This window comes from Cuculus canorus, chromosome 17, assembly GCF_017976375.1.
Source record: "Cuculus canorus isolate bCucCan1 chromosome 17, bCucCan1.pri, whole genome shotgun sequence".
NCBI classification, from domain to species: domain Eukaryota; kingdom Metazoa; phylum Chordata; class Aves; order Cuculiformes; family Cuculidae; genus Cuculus; species Cuculus canorus.
Window position 1 is genome coordinate 5,405,791 of NC_071417.1, and position 24,367 is coordinate 5,430,157.

At 48.7% G+C, this 24,367-nt stretch overlaps 1 protein-coding gene across 17 annotated transcripts in view; it reads left to right on the forward strand.

The window, feature by feature from the left end:
- Window positions 1–24,367, forward strand: part of NCOR2 (nuclear receptor corepressor 2) — a 251,275-nt gene that overhangs the window by 50,009 nt on the left and 176,899 nt on the right. For 16 of the 17 annotated variants that reach the window (XM_054082546.1, XM_054082556.1, XM_054082558.1 and 13 more), the window contains exon 2: window positions 23,680–23,889. In XM_054082546.1, coding sequence (XP_053938521.1) covers window positions 23,785–23,889 — 105 coding nt within the window. In that variant the 5' untranslated portion in view covers window positions 23,680–23,784. Of the gene's footprint in view, window positions 1–1,179; window positions 1,318–23,679; window positions 23,890–24,367 lie in introns of those variants that run through there. The other variant, XM_054082547.1, reaches the window with a different exon arrangement.

The window sequence follows — 24,367 nt, forward strand, 5'->3', positions numbered from 1 at the left end:
CGCTCGCTGAGCTCCTGCTCTGAGGTGTGATCAGGGCTGGTGTGATGGACCTGCTGCCTTCAGGTGGCCGGAGTCTGGGCCAGGGTGTGGAGACAGTGAGGGCATCCTGGGCAGCTTTGTGTTTCTATTAAGAGTAAAAACTTCACATTAACGTGGGAGCTGTTGCACGTTTGCATTAGCTGCTCCTTTTGGTAGGAGGTGGTTGAACTTCAGTCAGGGAGGCTCCTTAACTCCTCTCAGCAGTCTTCGCTACACCATTGACTTGAAATGTCTCGAGTGTCTTCTTCTCCCCTGAGTCTTGCTGCTGGTCCCCAGGCTCTCCAGGGTGTCAGCGCCTTGAAGTGATTCCGCTGCAGAATAACCCTGAACTGTGCTTTAGGCAGGTTGCTGTGTTGCTACAGGGGCTCAAGGTGTCTTCTCAAGTGCAGTTGGTTCTCCAGGGCATCCTTGCAACTCTGTCCCAAAAGGATGGATGACTTCTCCCAGGACTCACTGAGAGTGGATTTGGAGAGTCCTGCTTCCCTGTAGCTCTGCAAATTGCACGTGAAGCCCCACAAGCCTCATCACTGCTCGCATGGGAGGGCAATGATAAAATTGCATGCAGGAGTGTTATTTTGGTGTCTGTTTTCTCTTGAGCTGGGCTAGCCAAGAGGAGAACCTCCAACGCAGCTTGCTGGAGCGAACACAGCAGAGCGAGCGTACCTGCTAAGTAACAGACTGAAATAAAACAGAAAAACCCAAACATCGCACTGACTCTGTGGCAGTTACTGCAGATGCTGTGCTGGTGAGAAGTCAACAAATCCATTAAATGGGAAACGGTTCCCGAGTGCTGTCCCTGGGAAGAGGAGCATCTCCAGCACAGCTGGACTGCACATCTGGGTGACGCCAGGCAGCGATGCAGGAAGGAAATGGTTAAAGGAGGAGAGGTTGTCGAGTTGGGTTAGCCATCAGATAGCTAATATTTTAGAGGTTTTCCAGAGCTAAGCTATAAAAAGGCCGTAGCAGTATTTCAACTCGCCCATTGTCTGCTGGAAGCCAGCCAGCGTTGCCATGCCGACGAGGAATTATTACTTGCTGCCAGAGCTGGAGGAAAAGCTCATACTTTTGGCTTCGAAACAGGAGGGGTGGACTTATGTAATCCACTGTGTTTATAGGCTGAGACTGGCAGGAGCATTGAGAAATAATTACAGGCTTTCCATTTCATTTCCAGCTTGGTTTTAAGGCTGTGTGGCCTCGCTTTATTTATTTATTTTGAAGTTGTGAGGGTGGCTGCTAAAGATGCAGGAGGTCGAGGAGGTGATGCGGGGATGCTGCTAGGTAAGTATCCCCCTGCCCGAGCTCTCTGGGCTGCTTTTGTTTTGGTGGCGTTTTGTCTGGAGAACTAAACTAGGCCACAGCAGAAAGAAGTTGCTTTGAAAAACTGGGACTTGGCCTGCCGACAGAGTGTTCAGCGCTGGAGGCTGAGAACACGCTTCTGCGGTTGCCCAGGGGTGGCCAGCCAGTTGCCGATGGAGGTAAAGCGCGAGGTTTTTTGAGCCCCTGCTGCTTTCCGAGGTGATTTTATGCCTCCAGCCCTTGTTGGCTTGCAGCGCGTATTTTTTGGGGGGGAAGGGAAGCGCAAGAGAAAAGGAGAGTAAAAGTTTCTTTTACTGAATGTCTTGGTCTCCCATGTCGCTCCGTCGGCTGGAGAGGGATTTGTCAGTGTGATCAAAGCAGTTTTGCTGATGTTTCGTGCTTTTGAGAGGTGAATCGCAAAGTTTAGCCTGTAATTAACGTGGGTTTGCTCAATCCCGGGAACAGTCAGCAGATGATGCTGTAATTTGGGTTTGCCTGAAAAGCAGTGCGGTGTGTTTTGACTCGGGTCAGGCCAGTGGGAGTTCGCAGCTGCTGGTTTTGTGCTGGCGGTTGCCTAAAGGGAGTTGCTGCTCTGCTTGCAAAACTTTGAGGTCGGGTGGTTTTGCTGGTTCTAATGGTCCTGTAGTCCTAAGGAGGACGCTTCTTGTGCGGCGGGAATCCCTTGCCTGGGAGAAATCGCGGGATTGTGCTTTTGCTGCTGCTGGGAAGCCACAACAGAGGAGGGGATGCTGCAGGGGGACACGAGGGCTGGATCGGTGCAGCAGCGGTGCTGCTGGAGCGGCGGTGAGCTCAGCTTTGCTTCTGCAAGGAGAACAGCGTTACGACTGTCACTTTTTTGGTCTCTGACACTGGGAGTAAAGCTCTTATAAGAGTGGATGATGCCCGTTTTTGGAGGGGGTGTGAAGAATGCTTTGATGTGCTGGAAACTTGCTGTGGAGATTAGAAAGGCGAATAGAAGCTGCAGTGTGCTGTGGGTTTATTTTTTCCCCCATATTTCCCTTCATTGCACAGTTTCCTACCAGGGAGTTACATTCTTAGTCCAGGCTGTTGTCGTATGGAGTGTGCGGATTAGATATCCCTGCTGCTGTGCCAGTCTGCTCTAGACAGTGGAGTCAGTGTTGGCTACCATGCTTGGCCTCGGGGGTTCTGCACCTTCTGAGGACATTTACAACCCGATATGAACCTGTTTGGGCCCTGACTTGAAATATCTGGGTGCCTCAGTGTACGTGAGTTGTTCTTAAGCACGCACAGCAGAAATAAACTGCTTCTTCCCCAGTTTCCCACAGCTGTTGTGTGTGTTCAGTAGTCACGGGCAAAACTTGGGAGCGTGGAGGCATGCTTCAAGCTGGGAAATGTCCCTTGAAACAGCAGGCTTGACTGGTGTTATCAGACACACATGGGTGTGTTATACAAAATAATCAATAATTTAATGATCCATAATACTGCTCTGACTCCCACCACAGATGCTGTTGGACTCAACGCGAGTTAGATTTGTTACTGCAAGGCTGTTTTTTTCCCTTCCTCTGGGATTCCTGCCAAGATGAACTGTATGTTCTGTTCTTAAGAGCTATGAGTAATGTATGTGTGAATCCGTAACATAAGTAATACGAGTATATAAAATGTGTGAGTATGCAGGATTGGTGTATCCTGTGTCTGCAGAGCGCCGCACACATAGCATGTGCGCCTTCGGAAATAGGGTGCGATACGTGTCTGGGCAAAATTAATGACGTGCCTCGCAGTTACTGAACGCCGCAGAGCCCCGACTGACGGCCTGATCCCACGGGGCTGAATTGAAATCCCGGTCACCGGCGACGGTTTGCCTGTTTAATTACCCTTTTGGAGGAGTTACAAGTTAGAGAGTTGGACGTCCCTCCTTGCGCTTACAGGGGAAATCAGCCTTAACGAAGGCAAGAGGAGATGCTAGCGCCATAGCCTGATGTTTCTGGAGTAGTCAGCAGAGCAGTGGGTGACGTGGGTGTGCTGAGGGCTGTGCCTTGGAGCAGGGGACCTGGGTGCTGGGGTCCCACTCTGCACCACCCCAGGGAGGAGCTGCTCCGGGAGCTGCTCTGCAGGGGATGCACTCCAAGGCAGGCCTGATGCTTCTAATGGCATTTTATATATTGTTTTGCTTTTTTAGATTAATAAAATGAGCTTTCTCTCATAAATTATTTTTTTATGTAAAAAATGAGAAGATGGCAAGTAGCCAATTCCCCCGCCTCCTTCATCCCAGCTCTGATGAGGTCATTGCCTCTTAAAGTTTATACCACGCGCCGTGAGCTGTGGCTAGAGGAGCAAGGCAACAAATGTCTCTCCCGGGGCGGGTGGGAGTGATGACCGCCAGTCCCTGAAATATTATTGAGCTGAAAGTGATGCCTGAGCAGTACTTGTGGGGAGGGGTACAGCTGCCTGGGAAAATCTTGCAGGATGCAGATCCAGGTGGGAGGGGAGCATCCTAGTCTCTGCCTGGTCCCCATTTATGCTCCAGGGTGGTGAGTGCAAGGTAGGACCTGGGCGCATGGGATGTGGGTCTAGAGGGTGGTTGTGCTGCTTGGTGGGCTGCCAAGTGGAAGGAGTGCTGGTTCGAAGGGCTGTGGGCATAAGTGAAATGTGATCGGCAGCAGTTCTGGCACTTCTCAGATCAGCTCGTTCTTGCATCCATTTACTTTTCCTTGGGAATTTCCTCAGCGCTGTTTTTGCAACGGGGTTGTGAAAGTTCATGACCCAATGAAGGATCTCTCCAAGACCTTTGTGCCCCTGGCGGTCTGTAGAAGTTGTTTTTTTCCCCTTGAACACCATGCTGAGCTGCTTGCAAATTCCTGAGCTATTGTTTTGTCCTTGTCTGTCCCCTCCCTCCTGCCCCTGCCATCCCAATTTCACTTTCCTCCATGGTGGAAATGATATGGAAACGGGAGTGCCTAGAGCATGAGGTTGTCCTTGGGGCTTTCCCAGCAGCTGCAGCCCAGGAATGTGGATTTGGAGGGCTGTGTGGATCTGCCCTCCTTGCAGCCTCTGCTGGGTGCTTTGGGATGGAGACTGTCCGTGGTTTTAATATGATGAGACACTGGCCTGAAACAACCATTTCATAGGTGCCTTAATAAATTACTGACATGTCATAAGAGCCTACTTACTCTGATTTTAGCTAGAGTTTGCTATACCTTCCAGGTGTGGTCAGGAATGGGATGCTTTGTGTCTTTAACTCTGACTGTCTCACTGCTCCATCATTGCTCTGGGAAGGTGCGATGGGGCTGAGTCCATTCTGTGTGGTCCCATCCTCGGAGCTGGCCTCAACGGGTGTAAATCATCAGTGAATTTGTGCAGTAGTCCAGAAATCGAGTATTTTCTGCATCAGAAAAAGAGAAGTTGTGGGGTGGCAGAGTGTGTGCAGATAGTGGAGAGAGATGGACGCTCGCTCTTTTTTTTTAAACACCTTTGTAAAGCCCTTGGCAGCAGGCACTGCGCCGAGCAGAAGCATGGGTTTGCTTTTGGAGGTTCGTTCCCCTGCTATTCTTGTGCCATAGGGGTAGTACAGAGCCATCCCTCACCTGTGGGTTTCGGAGGTGGGCAGCCACTTCCACTATGGGTTGTACAAAGTGAACCTGGGAGAAAGTGGAAGAGGATGGGAGGAGTTGGTTGGGATGTCATCTGCTACCTTGGAGGCTTCTGAGCAGAGAATATGCCCCAAGACCGGCAAATTAGCAAGCATCTGCAGTGCTTTGCAGGGGCAGTAAAGATCTTGGAGGAAGGTCTGGGAGATGCCTCCATTTGCTGTCACTGGGAACTAACAAATCCTTTTTTGAAATGAAAGCTGGCAGGTACCTCTTATATCTATAAACGAGTACTTGAGGGCCCTTGGTGCACCACTGTGAGCAGCCTGAAGCTTCCCTTTGTTGGCTTTGGTCTTGTGCAGGCAGATATACTGCTCTGATCTTCCCTGGCACCAGGGGTGGAAGAGAAGAAGTGCAGTCAAAAGTTCATAAGGGAGGGTACTTGGCAGGGATCCACAGGGCTGCTGTGCTTTTAGGCACAGACTTAAAAAAAAAATAAAGTTGCTGTTCCATGGCGGCTTGTCTATTCTGCGGGAATCATCTGGGCATCTTGTTCCTTGCAGCTGCTCCTGTGCTACTGCACCTCAAGGATGTCTTCTCTTTGCCGCTGCTTTGTCTTTGTGCTGCTTCCTAGCAGCCTTGCAGAGGTTTTTTTTTCCTGTCGACACGATACAATCGCTCCTTGTTAGCCTGTCTTGCTCCTTCCTCTTTCAAGGAAGCGAAGGAGCAAGGGAACCAGATCTGATAATTCCAGTGAGTAGAACTGTTCCCCTGAGCCCTTTATGAAGAAATAAAAAGGCTCTCCTTCTCTCTGCTTCTCTTTGAGTACAAGCACTTTACCCTCTTGGATTCCCTGCAGGCTCCTCATACTGCTAAAATTGAAACATCAAGATGTCTGAGGCAGCAGGAATTACCATCAGTGTTTTGACACCTGGAGGTACAATTTCTATTAGCTTTTATATAAAAACAACACCAGTTTCGCCAACAGAGTTCTCGTTAAATGATGCATGAAGACCCTGCTCCTGACAGTAGGTATTTTTCTTTCACTTTCCTGGACTCTCGGATAATGGCTTAATTTTTGTGACCATTGGGGAAAAAGATACACATGCTCTCACACCGAAATATATATGTGGACATACGCGTACTTAACTGCCAGGCAGAGAGTCAATTATCTCGTTTGCTAATTAATGTGGAGAGATGAGGGAAGCAGTTTTAAGGTTGATCTGTTGAGAAGGCGTGGTTTGTTGTTTTATCTTTTGCCAGCAGCAGAAGGCAGCCTTCCTGACACCTCTGAGGGTAAATCAGAACGCTTGTATGTGGTGTAAGAGACCCTGGGAGGCTCCGTGTGCCTTTGGATGGAGATGAGCTTGGGATATGTGGAAACAAAAAATGGGTAACTTGCATTTTTGCATAGATGCTTGGCATCGGGCATATGCTGTGTGCTCGCTTTTGGGGGAAATGAAATGAAACAGAAGGGCACAGCATGTGGATGTGACTGCTAATAGTGAGAATCAAAGTACAGTTTTGACATTTCTAACCTAATAAGTGGTGCTGCTTGTGAGAGCCTGCTTATTTTCCTTTTCACCATGAGATGCTTTGACAGAGGAGTAAAGTCCCATTTTGACATGTCTGTCATTTTAACTAAAGGGAGAGATTACAGTAAATTGGATTAAGTGAAAATCTTCTTCAGATGTTTGTGGTTTGGGCTGATTTATGGATAGATGTCACTTGAACGTCATTCTGCATTTTTTAAGCATCTGCTTGATGGTTGCTCTAATGCTGTTACTGCAAATAGTCCACGCAGAGGAGGGGAGGCTGGGCGAGAAGCAGCTACCCGTGACCCATCTAGTGCTGGTTTGTGGCATGGGGACAGCAAGACACTGCCCTCCTCGTGTTCCCAACCGCATAGTGCCAGATTCCATAATGGCTGCTTGGTTCTCATTTGAGTTCCTGTTATTAAACTTCATCTTCTGCTGGAAGTTGTTTAAATAGGCTTTTCTAAGTATTTTTCCCATTCTGGAGGGAGATGGTTCAGCGCGCACATTCCTTATCGTGCACTTGGCAAGTCTTGGGTTGCTCATTCCCCTGTGACCAGTGAGGACATTCTTTATGGTTGCGCTCATGCAGAGGCTCAGTCTTGGCCGTCTCATTGCAGGGTCCTTCACGACGAGTGCGTGTGTGTGTGTGAGACTTCTCCAGGAACCAAAATATTCTCCTAAGCATGTGCTGGCTCACTGACATTGGCAGCAACATCTGAAAATACTTTGTCCATGTACTGCTATTTCGAAAAGATAGTGTTGAAAGTTTTTCCCCTAAATTTACAACACGAGACTTCTTAAATATATATGTCCTTCATGGTTTCCTCTCTATAAGCTATTTAGAAGCTACTGGTGCCATTTGGAAAGCTGCATAATCTCTTGTGGGTGATGTAATCAGCACTGTAATCGAATCTGCCGGTGATGTCATTGATGGAGTAGCACACTGTTGCCTGGTGCGGCGATTAGTGGGATGAGAATGAGGTCTTTGTGCAAATGGTGATGGGAAACTGGGAAGCCTGCATCCCTAAATTGAGTTATTTGCATATGTAGGTTTCAATTTCTGGCACAAGTTTGGAAAATACTTCTGACGCACACTCAAAATCACTAGATTTGGGTCTAAGTGTAGAGTTTTATGGATTTTGGTTGTGGTCTGTGCAAGGTGATTTTTTTTTTTTTCTTTTATTTTGTTTATATTGGTTTAAAATTTTGTGCCTGCACTGGGAGCTTGTGGGGTCATTTTCTGCCACCTCTGCTCCCAGCATTGCCTGTGCTCTGCACCCGCTGCCCAAGGGAGTGTGGGACTGATGCTGGGAGCAGGAATATCAAAATTGCCCTTAATCTTCTGATGGAGTTGGATGTCTTAGACTGTGTCTGTATTGATTTTTACAGTCTTAGGGCAGGAAGGTGCTGCCCAGGCATAGATTACAGGGACAGAGGAGTCCTGTCAGAAGCAGAGCGCATCAAATCCTGCCTTCTCGGGGTCAGTCGGCTGGTGATGCTTCGCCTCTTTTCTCCAAACTGAGCCCCGCTGGTTTGATTTGTGGCATCTCGGCACTGCCTGGGTTTTCTGTTGTTGACACCAGAGTTGCAGCGTTTGTTTTTCTGCATCTGTGCTCCCCCTTGGTGCTTCGCATCGCCCTTGCAGTTAGGATTTTCCTGTTTTGACATGCGAGTGTTTGTGCCTTGCTAGTGACTCAAAGTACAGTTCTTAAAATATTCCCAGCGTTATTTTCTGTGATGTGATGATTAGTGGGAGATCACACTGCTGGGGGAAGATAAATTTCTAATCCTGCTTGGTGGCTGATCTTATCCGAGCTGAGTAGCTCTCATTGCATAAGGGACAGTGACCTGAAATCATCGTTTTAAGCGGACAGGATGCCTTTCCCTTCTCCCCTGTGCACACACAGCTGTGATACATACTTTGTAAATGGTTTAAAGTTTAGCGGTTTTACTTTGAAATCCAAATAGCTCCTGATAACATAACCTTTAGGTTGGTGTGCTAAAGAGAGCGGTGGTGCCACGGGAGGCAAGTTATTTTAACGTGTCAGTCAATGTGCTGAACAGACTATCCTGCATCTTTTGCAGCCTGGCTTGCTCTTCTGGAGGGATAAGAAGTATTTACAAAGGTTACCTGGCATGAATGACTAGGAGGAGAGAGCAAAGAGCCTGTCCCAGGAAAGTGTATGGGAGAGGCTGGGGTGGGAGATTCGAGGATGGCTCTGGCACTGGGAAAGGGCTCTGCTGGATGCCAGCAGAGAGGGCAGGTGGAGGAGCAGGAGTGGAAGAGCTGCTGCTGCTTGTGAGTGGTGAAGAATTAGAAACATCTGCTCCAGCTGTGTGCCTCTGTGTTTATTGTTTTTAACTTCTCTCAGTAAAGCAAATGAGGAATTGGAGCTGCATTTCTTGGCAGGGGCTTTGTCTTGTTGGAGTTGAAGAGAAGTTTCCCTTCCTGCTCAGTTGGCCCTTTCTCCTCCTGTCCCTCTCAGACACGTAGCCGCCCCAGCTGAGCTCAGGTGAGATGTCTGCTCTCTCCTTGCTGGGGAGGATCGTGGGAGTGGACTTGATTGCTCTTTTTTCTTTCCCTCCCCATCCCCTGGGAGATGCTCCATTAAATATCTTGGTGTGAAGAGCTCCATCTAAAAATGTGAGGCTCATTCTGTCACCTCACCTGTCTACTTTCAGAGCCCTCTCCTTGCTCATGTCTGAAACCAAAGAGCAGGGATGGGAATATCTACTCCCAAGCATCAGCTCCTCTTTGGGTCAGTGGAGCAAACTCTCAGCTTCCCATTGCGGCTCTGACCTGTGGTGTGCAAGTCCTGAAGTCTCAACTGCTTTGAGCCGGGGGCGACTGGTGCTGGAGCTGTTGAGGAGCTTCCTCCAAGCTGAGCAAGCATCCAAGCAGACATATGCCTTCACCTGTGGTGGGATGTTTGCAGCCACCTGGAAGCGGCTTCTAACGCTCAGGATTGCAGCCTGTGGAGCAAGTGAGGTTCGCCAGCCGTGCTCAGAGCAGCTGAGAAGTGTCCTCCTGTAGGCAGTGCTCTGGAAGAGATGCTTCCTTCACTTACTGAAGGTGGTATCCTGGTGGCTGGCAGCAGATGAGGAAGAAGAGATGTGTTTTCTCTCTGGTGTTCGTGACTCAGTGATGTCTGTGACGGATTCTCTCTGCGACACACTCTAAGTGGGAACTCTCAGGAGAAATTAGCCTGCAGCTTTTGACTTCGCTAAATGTTCTCCGGTGCAATCCCAAAGGACTGCTTTTTAATGCCCCTCAAACATTCACCTCTATTTTTAACATCATCTGTGTGAAGTGTGACCATGACGTTAAAATCTATGTACAAAGAGTTAAGAAATGATAGATAACGTGTTCTGTTCTTTAGGCTTTAAGATGGTGATCTCTTATAGGTTAATCGGAGACCTTCCGCTGGAAATACTGCAGATTATTGTAAAGTCCAATAGCTTACTTTGGCTTACAATAATTGATTTAGCCATTTTTTTAAACACCTATTTAATGAATGAATAAACCTTTATAAACTATTTGTGACTGTAAAAATTTGACCTGATGTATTGTAGCTCCATTAGCATCTGGCTAATAAAATGCACTGTGGACTTGTAATGCCCCTTAGGTTGACAGAAATGATATTTTAGGCCTTACATGTGCTGAAGTTACAGGTTATTCGAGCCTAGATGTGTTTCAAGGCACGAAAGTACAGTCTGCTCCCTCAAAGCGAGCGATGGGGTTGGCCTGGCTGTGGTGTTTACCTTGTGGTTTCCTCTCCGCTGGGCCAGGCCCTGTTTGCTTTGGCATTGCAGGACTGTGTCATCTGTCATCCCTTGGTACTGGCATTGATCACCCTAGAAAATGATCTCTTGCTGCTCCTTACGATGAACAAGACCGTCTTGTGCCTTTCTCCCTGCTTCCAAAGAGAGCCTGGATCTGGGAACCGGTGAGCGATGCTCTTGTTTGTGCCTGCTGCCTGCAGATGTGGGAACAGCTTTGGCAGAGGTTTGTGCAGAGCCCTGTTGATGCTGGTGACCGTTCACACAGATCCCAGCTGAGCTGGCTTCCTGCAAGAGCAGGAGGGGTCCTGGGTCTTTCCTCTACAGCCCTCTTTGGGCTGTGCAGAGGGAGCTAAAAATTGAAAAGGGAGGAGGACGGGGTGCTTGGAGGCACATGATGCCAAAGTTTAATTTAATTGTAAGAGGCTGGGGTGGAGGGGGTGTCCCAAAAGAGAAGAGATGCAGGCTGAGCTCTGAATCTTGCTTTGAGCCTTGAAAAAAAGGCAAGTGTGTTGTCTTCCTGGGTTTTACCTTTATTTAACCAAGTACCAAGATCTAAAGATAAATTCTGCATATGAAGTTACAGGGGACTTTGGTGTTTTTAATCTCCCTTCTATAAATTCTGCATATGAAGTTACAGGGGACTTTGGTGTTTTTAATCTCCCTTCTTTGTCTGTGTATAGAAACATTTTTTCCATGAATGGCTCAACTTTCTGTTTGCTTGAGCTGTGCGGAGCTGGCTGCTGGGGTGAGCTGTGTAATGGGATATGTGAATCGCAGCAGGAAGCCTGCTCCAGTTTAAACAGACATGATTTAAAAGCAAATTCAGTCAAACCAGTACAAACTCCTGCATGGAGAAATTAAAACTGCTTTATGTCTGGTTGATGCACTTTTGCTTGAGTCAATAACTGCTACTGAGGGGTGCTCAGGTGGATGACGAGTAGAACCTCTCAGGTATAGGCTATGTGATGTATGTGCCTGATGCTCTGCCTTTCTCACCCAGGTTGTGGGTGAAGTTAGGCAAGGAGAGGTTTAGTTTATTATTCTATATTTATTGGTTTAGTGTGTTAACTTTTTATCTGTTCCTGCCTAGCAAGTGAGTTTGTGCTGCGCATGGTTAAATGACCTGCCTTGATGAACTGCGTGTGTTCAAAGAGGTGATGGTGTGCTTTTCGCTTGTAAGACTTGGTAATTTGTGACAAGGCTGACGATGTAAATCAGCCTGTGGGATGTGGGAATGGCCTTGCTCCTTTGGTGGGTGATGTTAATACAAAACTGGGAAGCTTTGTTCTGGCTCGGGCTGGGAGAGCAGGGAGGTGATTTTGGGGAAGGCAATTTATATTTCTCTTTCCACGCTGTCAAACAATTTGGCGTTCACTTGCTCACCTCTCACATGCCTGCAGTGTTTGTTTGTTTCTGGACATTCCCTACTAATGGGTAACCAGCCATGCTGCAGGAGATGTGGGAGAAGGGGTTGGCACTGGTGGCCAGTGCCCCATTGTTCGGTTCCCAGCCAGCTGTTGTGCAGCTGTTTTCATTGCAAGACTGCAGAGATTGAAACTGGGGAGGCCTTTGGGGCTCAGCCTGCAGCGAGCAGGGGGTGAGGGGAGGCAAAGCCTCTCGCTGTCCTGCTGGAGCCCTGCAGCGCTCTCCAAGGGGGTGTCCGTGTGGGCTGTGTTTGATGCCAGGTGCTTCTCTGGGACACTGAGGTAGGGTGAAGAAGGAGAAGGTTTATTTACCCTTTCTGAATGTTTAAATATATTTCTCTCGATTGCTCTTTGTCTGGGAAGTTGATAACTTTAACCAGGCCTCAGAAATAAACCCTGGTGGATGCTGGTGAATTGGGAAGGGGGAAGCAGCAGATTCCCCTTTAGATAAGAGTTTACCGTTCAAGCTTTGACCTTGTTAAAACATGTTACCTCAATAAAAGCCTCAATATTTAGAGACAAGTGACTTTTTCCTGCCTTGAGGGGCATAATTAAGCCATAACACACCCCTTCAAGCAGGGTTGTGGGAGAAGGGCTAACCCTATCCTACCCAAGTGAGCCAGCCACCTTCCACTGGGGTCATCTCCATCCCGCAAGGCAGTGCACGTGGAGCTGCTGCTGGGAGGCTCTGGGAGTGCTGGGAAAGTTTGGCAGTGATTGCGTAGGAAACCCACTATTTCCCAACTGCTGGGAGGATGACATTGCTCCTTTTGCAGGGCGAGCAGTTCTTGCATCGGTTAAAATTGTGGTCAAGTGTTTTGTATTAAAGCAGACTGAATTTTCTGAGTAAAGCATGCATCAGCTTTGCAGGAGGGAAGTGGAGGTGGCTGTGTTCATCCATAAAAACTCTGTACAACTTAAAAATGAGGGAGCTAGCCTTTTCCTCAGAGTTTCCTTGATTAAACGTTCCTTATAGCATTGTAAAATATGTCATAACTCTGTACCTCTTTAATTAATGCATGAGAGGTGTTTCCCAGCTGAGGGGTGTTGCTTTGTGTCAGAGGTTTCCTTCCTTTGTTTCTGCTGTGTGGCTGAAGGGTTGAAGGGTCAGGAGCCACCTGAAGCTGGTGAAGGGGCTGGAGAACAATTCTTATGAGGAGCAGCTGAGGGACCCGGGATTGTTTATGCTGGAGAAGAGGAGGCTGAGGGGAGACCTTATTGCTCTCTACAACTACCTGAGAGGAGGTTGTGGAGAGGAGGGAGCTGGGCTCTTCTCCCAAGTGACAGAGGACAGGACAAGGGGGAATGGCCTCAAGCTCTGCCAGGGGAGGTTCAGGCTGGACATCAGGAAAAAAATACTCACCGAAAGGGTCATGGGGCCCTGGCAGAGGCTGCCCAGGGAGGGGGTGAAGTCACCATCCCTGGAGGGATTTAAAAGACAGGTAGATGAGGTGCTCAGGGACATGGTTTAGTGGCAGATAGATATGGTTGGACTCAATGATCCAAGAGGTCTTTTCCAACCTGGTGATTCTATGAAACCTCAGCCCCAGGGCAGGTAGGTGCAGGGGGGACGGGAGGTACCTGCTGGTGCCTGCACAAGGGCAGCAGTGAATTGGGTCAGTGAGTCATCTTAGAAATAGCTTGACATTGGCTGCTGAGGTTTTATTATAAGCTAGTAAGAATTATTATTAATAAATAGCTTTGAGTTCAGGAATTGCAAACCAGGATGGACTGATAGCTGGGCGTTTTGCCAGGAAATGAGGCAAAACTCTCCCTTCCCTCTGGTACAACAGGGAAGGGAGGTCACAGGCTTCTGACCCTGTCTTGCTGGTGCTCATTGCTTCCCTGTGGAAGAGCAAGCCCTTCAGTGTGTGTTGCATCTCTGTAGAATGGATTTCAGTCACCTTTCAAGGACTCCTTCAGGCTAGTCCACAGGCTCTCTCAGAAGCCTGTAAATGACAGACTGAAACTGTTGCTTCAAGCCCAGGAAAGGCAAATTAAAAAGGGTAAGACCAGGTTGCAGTTTGAGAACTGTGCTGATTAGAAAGCCAAGGCTCCTGATCTGCCGGGAACTGACTGGTGGCTTTGGACAGCTTGTTGTCAGCAGGACTGGGCTTGGCAGGGAAGCGCTGAAATCCTGTTTGCCCACTTGCGCCAGTTCAGTTATTAAACACATCAGGAATCCCCATCTGCTTTGTAAGGTTGTCTGTAGAAACATAACCCAAAGCTCAGTTCCTGCAAAGTGCCGTTTGCCTTCGAGTGAGGTTGGAGGGAGCTGGAGCTGTGCAAGGCTCCTTCTTAGGGAAAGACTCCCCTGTGGATGCAGAAGCAGTGAAGCTCTTTACGTTGTACCTGCTGTGTGTCAGGGCTCTGGCTGAAACGGGCTGGGGGTTTGTGTACAGGGGTGTTTGAGAAGGGGGTGAGGGAGATGCAGGTGATGTTCTCCTGTCCCTCACATTGCCCAGCGTTCTGCGAGATGCTACACCTCATATGCAAATGCTGAAGTTTTTTTGGTGCCTCTAGAGAGGCTTTGACTTTCTGTCTCGAAGCTATTAATTACTTAGACAAGGAAAGCAGAACATACCCAATTAATGGCTCCTACTGCTTAGACCCGTCTCTTCAGCTGATCAGCTACAAACTAATGAGCAGCTCCTTTCACTGGGCCACCAGCAAGCTTGAACTTCTCATCGCTTTTCCTGGGGAGAAATGAAAGCAGCAGCAATGTGCAGGAAAAAATGGCTGGAATTCGGTTATTAACCTGGGCTGAAAATTGACTCTATCTGCTAGTAATTACCTGGGGGATGTTAGGAGAAAGGGCTCGTGAAGGGTTCAGAGGTGGTGTCTGACAGGCGATCACAGGCGGTTGAGACAGCATTACTTAAGTCACCGTCCTGTGTCTGAGCTGCAGCAATGTGCTGGGTCTGTATAGCGACTGCGTTGCAAACCTGGAGTAAAATGGGTTAGTTTAAAACGGCTTCACTGCCAAATGACTCCCTTCTTTACTGATATTTTATGGCACAGCTGCATAGGATCTCATATATTTTTGAGTACCTAAGTTTACAGGTCATTTAATTTATTTACAGGCTTTGTTTCGGTTCCCTAGGGTAATTTCATTCCTTTGCACATGTCTTCCTAGAGAGGCATTAAATTGTACAGTTTGTCACAATAGTTCAGCTTTTATGCTGGCAGTCAGTGCTCTTCAAAGATCCTTGTGTGAAGTTTTTTAGAATCCTGAATCATCAGAGGATCATGAAAGAAAAGGAATAATTTAGAAGGCAAAGATGTTTTGTTGCCTTTGAAATTGGGAACGTGCGAAAGGAGAAAATGTTTAGCAGTACAATCTGCCTCAAAGAACTTACCTTGGGAACTCCAGAAAATGAATTTCCCTTCTTTATTCAGGATGTAAATAATCGAAAATGTCACTCCTGAGCTGAGTAATTTGTTCAACAAAAAGATCGCAAGGAGATGACTCCCCCAGCTTTCATGAACGTGCCCAAGACATCAGAGGACCTGTCTCTGCAGCAATATGAACTGAAGAGTTTGAAAATCAAATGAGCAGTGTGTTCTGTGCGAAATATATAAATAAATCTTGCAGGTGCTTTATGATATCCCTTGCATTTTAAAAGCCTTGTTTACCCAGGTAGTCTGGGGTTTAGCTTAGCTCCTGGGAGCAACGAAGGGTTGTAGAGATGATGGGTTGTTACAGCGATGGTTGTTAATGTGCTGTTTAATGTACTTGGGAGTGTGGCTGAAACAGTCGTACGGTTACTACATCGTTACTGCATGTTGGCAAGGAATTGCGTCTTGTTTTTCTTGATTTAAAGTTGCTTGTGTGTGTTTGTTAAACTGAGATTAGTACTGCGGAACAATTACAATGTTTAAGCCCATCTTTAAGGTGAGAGGAAGGCAGCTGAAGTGGGAGGGGTGGGGTACTAAACGGGAGCAGATGCTCCGGGGCCAGTCCATGCCACCCTGAAATGGGATTTGCTCTCCAGATAAAGGAGGGGAGCTTGAGAGGAGCTGCCTGCCTCCCGCCTGCTCCTGGGGCCGCACTGTAGGGTTGAAGACCTGGTCTTAAACAAAACTGTCTGTCCTTCCCTGATGCTTTCCCAGAAAAGGCAAGTCCTGGGGCTGTGAAGAAACCTCCCTGGTTTCTGGAGGCTTTCACAGCGGGGAGAGAAGGAGCTTTGTCTTGGTGTAGGCTGTCTGCGCTCATCCCACTGCTACAATTGCCCTGGATCCCAGCTTGATGTGGAAGCATGGGACAAGTGTTGCGCTATTTCGTGCTGCCAGAGAGGGGTTTGGTAGAACAGGAGGAGGGTTTGGGTTGTGCCTCTGCTGTCCCTCTTGTCTGGTGGATGAGCTTTTTAGTTTCAACTTGTATTTTTCTCTGTTTGGAGCTTTCAGCTGGGCTTCCATCAGAAAATGGGCCATTTTCAACGTTTTTTTCTGTTCCTGGATTCATATTTGTCAGTTCTGCTGGTTCGTTTTTGCTATCCTGCACTGGTTTTCTTATCTGTCTCATTTTTGGCTGCTCAGTCTGTGCTCTGGCATTTGACCGTCACTCCTTTCCTCTCCTCCTCGCATCCCTGCCCTGTTTCCTCTTGCAGTCCCAGGCCCTGGGTGGTTTCATGTTTGGTTTTTTTAATTTCCTCTCCAGGCATTTCCATTTGTCTTTGCAGATCATCTTCAACAAAGGCTTTGCATGGTCTCATTTGTTTTCTATTTCCAGCCCACACTTAAAATAACTCCTTTGTTTCATGAATGGCCTGTGCACGGATCCAAATCCCACCCTCCCTTTACTTCAATGTGTGTTTCTGTTTCACTGTTCCTAGTCAGGATCTTTAATTATTTGAAGTGTCCCTTTTGGGCATTCAGCCTGCAGCTGCCAGGCAGTAGCTGTGGGTTGTGTGGCTGCGTGAGGGCTGGCTCTGGGCTTCCCAGAGGAGCAGCGTGGCAGGGGGTTTGCAGGGCCATGGGTGCCCTGGCATGGGAGCACTGATGGGATGCATAACGGGAGCGGCTCTGCCATCGCATCCCTGCTGGCAAGCTCACTGGCTGGATGATCCATGGATCACCTGCAAGAAACAGGAGATGCCTAAGGGGTGGGGTTTTTATTGATCAGGAGAGGGGAATTCAACAATGGGAGTAGGGAAGCTAAAAGGAGAGGCATGTTATGGCAGGATTTGAAAAGCAAAGGTTCAGGCCAGCCATGCTGATGCTGACCTGATGCTGGAGTCATGGTCGGGATGGCGCTTGGTGTATGGCTCGTGCATTTTAATAAGAAAACGCTCTTCCAGCTGGGGAACGTTCCTGCAAGGAGAAATGGATCAGTCTTGTTCGTTTAAGCACATGCGTGGTCCCCTGGGAGCTGTCACAAGGTCACTTGTAGCCCTTTTGCTGAGGGCTGGGAGGTTCTTAAATGGTGTGAAATCCATTGCAAGTGCTCGTCTGACCGGAGGTGTCTGTGGTGGGGCAGGTGTCTCACCCACTCCGAGGGTTTTTCTGTGGAGGGTCAGAGTCTGATTGAGGGCTGTTGGCAGCAGGTGTTGCAGCTCGTACTGTTAGCGTGCACTTTTCTCTGCCAGAAGCATCAAGCCAGCGCTGTGTTGCTGCTGAGAGCAGCCTGTCTGGCAAACCTGTGTTTCAAAGCACAACTGGGAGTGGGGCTGGCAAGATCCACCCCTCCGACCTTGCTCTGCACAGCTGCGGTGCCAAGTTCTGTACACAAATGCTGGCAAAGGTTATCTTGGGGCAGAGCTAAATGTGGGTCCTGTGCCCAAAATAGCTTGGAAAGATTGAAAAGGAGAAAGACAAGTGGCAAATCCTGCTTTGCAGGGCAGAGAAGTCACCTTTCATCGGGGATCAGAACCAGTTCTGCGTGGAGCCGTGTTGTGGTGGGAAAGCTGATGCAGCCTAGAGGCTTCCAGCAAAGAGACAGCAAACCAGGACTTCAGCTCCTGAGCTTCTGTCATCTGCTCCGTGGCCTTAGGGACTGTTTGTACGTTCTTGCAAGGATAACATCCTGCCCTGGGCAGATCCATCATGATGCTGCAATGCTCTTTCTTCCCTTAGACCTGCTGCTGTTAGTGCTTGTGCATCCGCACTGTCAGTCGGGCTGGAAAATTAATCACGTTCAAAAATTACATGACCAAAAGTGAAGAGGGAGGAGGGCTGCTGTCGATGGCTGGACCTAGGAGAGAGCAGGGGCACGGGGCAAGTGTGGTTTGGATACCACTGTTTGGGGTGCACGTGAGGAACCGCTGGCTGTGCTGTGCAGGACCTACCAGCCTGGCTTTGCTTTTGTTCTCTTCCAAAGCAAGAAAAACGCTCTAAGATCACACACAGGTATAAGCCTTGACTGTGGGGTTGAAATAACCTCTCCTCCGTAACACCGAGCTCAGGATGTTGCCTGATCTTTCCTGTTGACCCTGTGCTGCTATTTTAATTTAAACTCTCTGTATCCCGCTGTGATTGAATGCTCCTGTGGATTCCCAGGCTGCAGACACTGACATTGTCATCTTTGTTGTTCTGAATAGAACCCTAAATTTATGGCAGACAGCCTGCTTCTCTGTTGAAAGGACTTAATAGATACAGTACATCCAAATATTTGTATATAATGTCAACTGTCTTCCCAGAAAATTTCATGCACATATTGATTAGACAAATCCATTACCATTACATTGTGGTGCATCTCTTAGGAACCTCTGTCCATTTTCATCGCATCTTAATTATTGTGGGCTTCCACAGGCTCTTTAAAGCGAGCACGGGTAACTCTCTAACTACTTTTCAGGTCTGCTTTTGATCAAGAGCTGTATGGCCTGTCAGCGTTCCCGGCTGCGGGACGGCTGCCGACAGGCCATGTGCTTTTCTGCTGTGCCGCACACGGGTCTGCGCTGGGACTTCTTAAGCGTGATGGGTTGGTTGGTCTCTTGGAGGTGAATATTATAGCTCAGTATTTATTAAACATCACAAGCAAAAGTCTCCTTAACTTTGATTTCAAGATATGAGTTGGCTGGAGAATATTGATTTTTTTTTTTTCTTGTTTGAGGAGGAAAATTACCCCTGGAGTAAAGAAGACTGGGTTGGCTTTTCCTAAAACTTGCATCATTTAATGTTTGTAATGAAACCTTTGCTTTGTTGTCAGTGTTCTTCAATTAAACATGCCGTGGTGAGTGCTGGCAGCATTTGGCTTTTTTTCCTTTGACTGCAAAATGTGTGGGATCAGTCATTGCCTTTTAATATGATCTTTTGCAGTCGTTTTGTGGGCTCCCCTCTAACGCATCCTATAGGCTATCCATGGTCTGTAGACCACAAGTTGAGTGACAGCACTTTCGACTTAAGAAACAAGATATTCTGTTAATCTTTTTTCAGCGTGTCCTTGCTTTTATTTTGAACTTGAGCAGCGTTTTCCTTGGGAGCTTTAAAACTCTTGCAAGGACGGATAAACCGGTATTGTCTGTGAGCTGGGAGTGACTTGTTCTCACCTCTCAGACAGATGGACTAAGGCATGGGGTAATTGTGGCAACTTGCCCACATGTATATTGTGTCAGTGGCAAGCCAGGGATCTCGCCCAGGAATCCTGCACTCCCTGAGGAGGACAGAGCCGATTGGGAGAGTGGGTTCTAACTTTGAAGAGCAACGAGTGCGTTGAATGATGTTAATTCATTATTTGTAACTCAATTTAATTGCAAAGCCTTCTTTTAGACCTGGTTTTTGCAGGCTGTATCCGTGTGCGCTTTTGCTGCGGTCGGGACTGTGGCTGAAGGACTGGCACAGAAATACACGTGCGTGGTGCATGGTGCATGGTGCTGGCTGTAGGTCACTGCAGAGCATCAGGAGGTTGTCTGTGCCCTTCTTTTGGTCTGAACATGAGTCTGCTTGGCCCGGTGCTGTGCACCCTGCACACCCAGGAGGCAGCAGGCGCTTGAGCAGCCGGGCACTTGGGCAGAGCTCCTGTGCATGCAGTGAGCCCGCAGCCACGTGCGGTGGCTTACAGAGGCCTTTCATGGTGTAAATTTGGGAGAACAGCTGCTGGGAAATGGTTTTAGATGGTAAATGGCACACAAAGAAGAGAAACAGAGGAGCTGCATGGTGGTGGCTTGCTGTGTGAGCTTGACAGGGGAGAGGAGAGTGGAGTCCCAAAGGCTTCAGCAGTGGAGTAGCATCCTGGGAGTCTCCTAAACAGGTGGAAATAAATGGATGTGGGAGCTTCTGTGAGCGCTTGCTGCCTCTGCAGTTCTCTGTTGTAGCCTTGGTGCTGGGTTTGCCGGTAACCTCTGGCTTTCTCCTGTTCCTCCTCAGAGGCTGTAAATTTCCTTCTACCTAGCGCTGTAATGGCTAGCACAGATCTGTGGGTAAAACCAGCTCTGATGGAGACTCCAACCAGGGAGAGAAATACTTTTCCTGTGAGACAATGTCTGTTCCTCATCAAAATCAGTTGAGAAAAGTAGGAACCAAACAGTTTGATCTTAAAGAGCCTGGCTGCGCTAGTTCGGATTTATTTCCATTAATCTGCTCTTATTGTTTGTGTTCCTTTCTTAATGATAATTAATTAAAGGTCATTGATGAGGAGGCACCCCAGTATGGTTTTCTGGGGATGGGTGGTCCAGCAGGGTCCAGCAGGACCAGCATCAGTACATCCCCAGAAAGATGTTGTGCTCCCTGTGTGAGCACCCACAGCCCTGAAGGCTGTCTGTGGATGCCTCCTCCTCCCTGGAGTGGGAGCCCCTTTCTTTGCATGTGGAGGATGAAAATGGAATCTAAGGTGATGGGCACCTGTGGAGCAGTCCTAGTGCTTTGGTAACCTCATTTAACTCCAGCCCACGGTCCAGCTGTGGTGGAGATCATCCAGGGCCTTAGGCTTATGCTGAGATCTTGCTGGGGACCTGCTGCTCCTTGGTTTGCAGATGTGGAAATGCATGGGCAGCACTTCATAGAACTGAAGAATGGTTTGGGTTGGAATGCACCTTAAATCCCACCTGGTTCAAAACTCCTGCCATGGGCAGGGACACCTCCTACTGGACCAGGTTGTTCAAAGCCCCATCCAACCCAGCCTTAAGCAGCTCCAGGGATGGGGCAGCCACCTCTTCTCTGGGCAATTTGGGCAAGGCCCTCACCACTCTCACTTCACGTTTGCATGTATGTGATTTTTACTCTTGGCTTTCTAGGGCTTCCTACTGAGGCATATGTGCCGTTTGCTGCTCTTGGGAAGAAAAACCCTTTTGTGGTCCTTCGAGTGTGTAGTTAGTGCACACCAGCAGCACGACTGTGCCTTGGTACAGAGTGGTTTTGTGAGCCCCTGGAATTTCATCCAGTGTGTGAACATCCCTCCAGTAGAGAGGCAACTCTCTTTTAGCTTTTCTTTTTTTTTCCTGTGGTTGCACAGATGGAAGCAAAAAACTTTAAAACTGGTTTAAAGCTTGACGCCATGCGGCTTTGCATATGGGCTGAGTTTTAAAGCTGAACTTCTGAACCTTTTTCTTTAAAAAAAACCCCAAAAGTCATTGTATTTCTATTACTGTAGACAGCTGCCATGGCATGGTCTGGTCCACCCACTGAGCTTCCAGGGAAGCAGTTGGCTTGCTGGAAGCTGCCGAGGGCTCTGGGCCCCCCAGGTTGGAGTGTGTATATATCTATATATATAGATATGTATTTACATGTGCTAATTAACACTGAGGTGGCTGCAAGCCAAGATGTCCAAGCTTGAATCTGTTATTAGGAAAGTACCTTAAACTTCTGCAGATCCTAGCAAACTTTTGAAGCCCTAGAGAGCGTCGTGCACATGTCCTTGGCATCTGCGGTGAGGGCTGGGGCATGGTTTGTCCCTGTGGATGCAGACGTGGGCTGGAGGAGAGCTGGGAGAGCAGTGGTGTCCCTGGAGGGGGAACAGAGTGGGTGCTGAATCTCGTGCTCCCGGCATGGCCTCCAGCGTCAGGTAGGAATCGGCAATTAAAATCGCATCCAGTCGGAAGCATGAGGGGAAGTGGGATAGTCATACTGAAAGTATAAATATGCACCGGCTGCCTTCTGGCTGCCTCTGAATTCCCCTGTGTGCACAGGGGCTTTCCTGCCCCGCGGGTGGATTGTGCTGAGCTCTGGGGAAGCTGTCCCTGTCCAGGATGAGAGCTGGGTTGTCCCAGGGCCACCGGTGCTTCCCAGGTCCAGCATGGCAGGTAAGGTGCTCCAGGGCTCGGTTGGAGACGTGTGGGTGGAGGGCCAGGGGGAATCCCAGCTCCTGTGCAGAGAGTGAGCCGAAAGCAGGAGAGAACCTGATTGTCCCTCCTCTCCCCGCCCTGAGAGCCAAACCTTGCCATGTGTTTCCCCATACCTAACCTGGCAAAATACCTCCTGCGGGAGAGGCTTGGCTGACCCTCGGCAGGAGCGTGCAGGTGTCCTGATGCGTCTGTCACCCTTAAGCCTTGATGGGAATTTGCTGAAAAACAGTATTCTTGTAAAACTTGACCTCTTGGTAAGGGACCTCCTTAGGCTGCTTTCCTCCCGCCGTATTGCTTGCAGTGCCTCCCGCGGACCGTTGCCTTGGTTTGATTTTATTTTGGGCAGGTGGATGCCGGTACACCAGTGAGCGATCCTGTGCCTGCTGGCAGCAGATAGCAAGTGGTTTATCAGCACGGGTGGATCTGTGGTCTCGTAGAAGGGGGGGAAACAGAAAAAGAAAAACTTCCTCTTTTTTTTTTTTTGTTTTCCCCTTTCCCCACCCCCTTTTTCGTTTTTTATACACGCCAGCTGCTGTTTCAGTTGAAATTGCACCACCTCAGGCTGGCTCTGCTCCCTGTGCTGCGGGGACCATGGGGGCGTGGGGAGAGGCTGCTGGGGAGCGATCTCTGCTGCTCTCACCGTACTGATGAGAGGTGTTGATACCACCAAAAAGCTTGCACAAATCTATGCTTAACGGATACCTTGGCTGGGGAGGGGGAGGAGGCACATGTATGTGTGGGCAGCTCTGTATGGGACGGAGCAGGGCCCTGGGGAGGGGAACCGGAGAGCTGGGGCTTGTGATCTGTCCCGGAAGCATCCTCTGAGCCTAGGCTGCAGTGGAAATTTATGCTTTGTACGACTAACCATTAATATGAGAATAATAATTAACACAGCTTAAACTGACAGCAATGAAGTGCAACTTTTAGACCTTTGTTACTTTTTTTTGTTGAAATCCACAGAAAAAAGTAGAAGGCTTTTTAAAATCCCGTCCAAACAAACTATGTGGAGTATCTGTAAAAACCAGGAATCCTAAATCTCCACTTGGTGCTGAGGATACTCCTCCGACTTTGTTGGTTTTCCTGATTTTGTTACAGCGGCGAAAGGAATTGCAGTGTGTGGTAAAGCATCGAATGTGTGGCTGTCAGAGGTCTTTGTGAAAATACCCTCAGGGCTATGGTGTCTTCTCTGGCTCTTGGACTTGATCAGAAAGGCTGATCAAATGTTTATGCGGCACTCAGGGAGGTGTGTGACATGCTTTAATCCTGCAATTTAGTGTGGCCTCATGGATGGAGAGAGCTGCTGGGGAGGTTGGTGCCTCATGGCCATGGCTGAGAAAGAAGCTTGCTGAAAGAAATGTGTGTAGATGTGTGAAAGCATGGATGGGGAGAGAAATGGGCTTAGGAGGGACCTTTGTGCCTTTGGACCTTGTTGAAGGGCCAAAACTCTATAGCTTGTAGTCTTGCGATCTACCCACTCCAACCCCCCAAAAAACCCATCTTCAAGAGTCTTGGAGATGTAGATCCACAGGTCCCAAATAAATCACTTCAGTTCACAGGTCCCACTGTGCTGGGAGAAGACTTTCCAGGGAAATCGGGTGGGGTGGATTTGGGATGATCTTACATTTGGGCTGCTTCCCTGTGATAGGAGTACTCCAAAGCGAAAATGTGTCAGTGGTGTTTGCCAAGTGGAAAACGGGAGTGCTGGAGAACCCCAAAGACCATCAGGTTTTGATGATCACCCAAGGCTTGATGTTTGTTGTCTGCAGGGCCGTGGGCTGACTGGATTTTAACCTGTTGCTTTCCTGTTTGCTTTCAGTTGTTGCGTGACAAAATTACACCCATGATGAAGAGAAGCTCTTGGCTCTCCTAATCCTTTGTTGGTGATTTGGAAGCAGTTACCTGCCTTGCCTGCTCTTTCGCCATGTCTGGATCTACGCAGCCCGTGACGCAGAGCTGGCGTGCTGCCGAGCCGCGCTACCCCCCACACGCCATGTCCTATCCGGTTCAGATTGCTCGACCACATGCGGTAAGGCAAGCAACTTTCCTTCCCTATGCGCTCACAGAGTGGGAGCTGTGTGGTGTGTCCCCACTGCTGGAGCAGTGCTGGTCTCGGATGTGGCTGTTACAGAGAAATCTGACCGTTTCCCTGCATGTGGTACAGGATTTCGTTGTTCCTCTCTTGTGGGATCCTCTTTTGGTTCTCCATACAGTGCTTTCAGCTGTTGTCTCCCTTTCCAGCCTCTTCCCGGCACTTTCTGTGGAGGTGTTACAGGCTCTTGGCTTGTTGTTTATGAGCACAGGAGTTTCTTTCCATGAGAGCACCCTCGCCTGGATGCAGCAACCAACCTGGAGGGAGAGGAGAAGGATGGTTGACCACCCACTTGGAGCAGGCATGCGTGGCCTCTAGCCCTGTTCAGCTCGGCCTTTCCTTGGTGGTGAATGGCGAGGGGATGAGTAACCTCTCCCGCGTGTTGGGCTAACTGCTTTCCAGGGAGCCCAGTCCT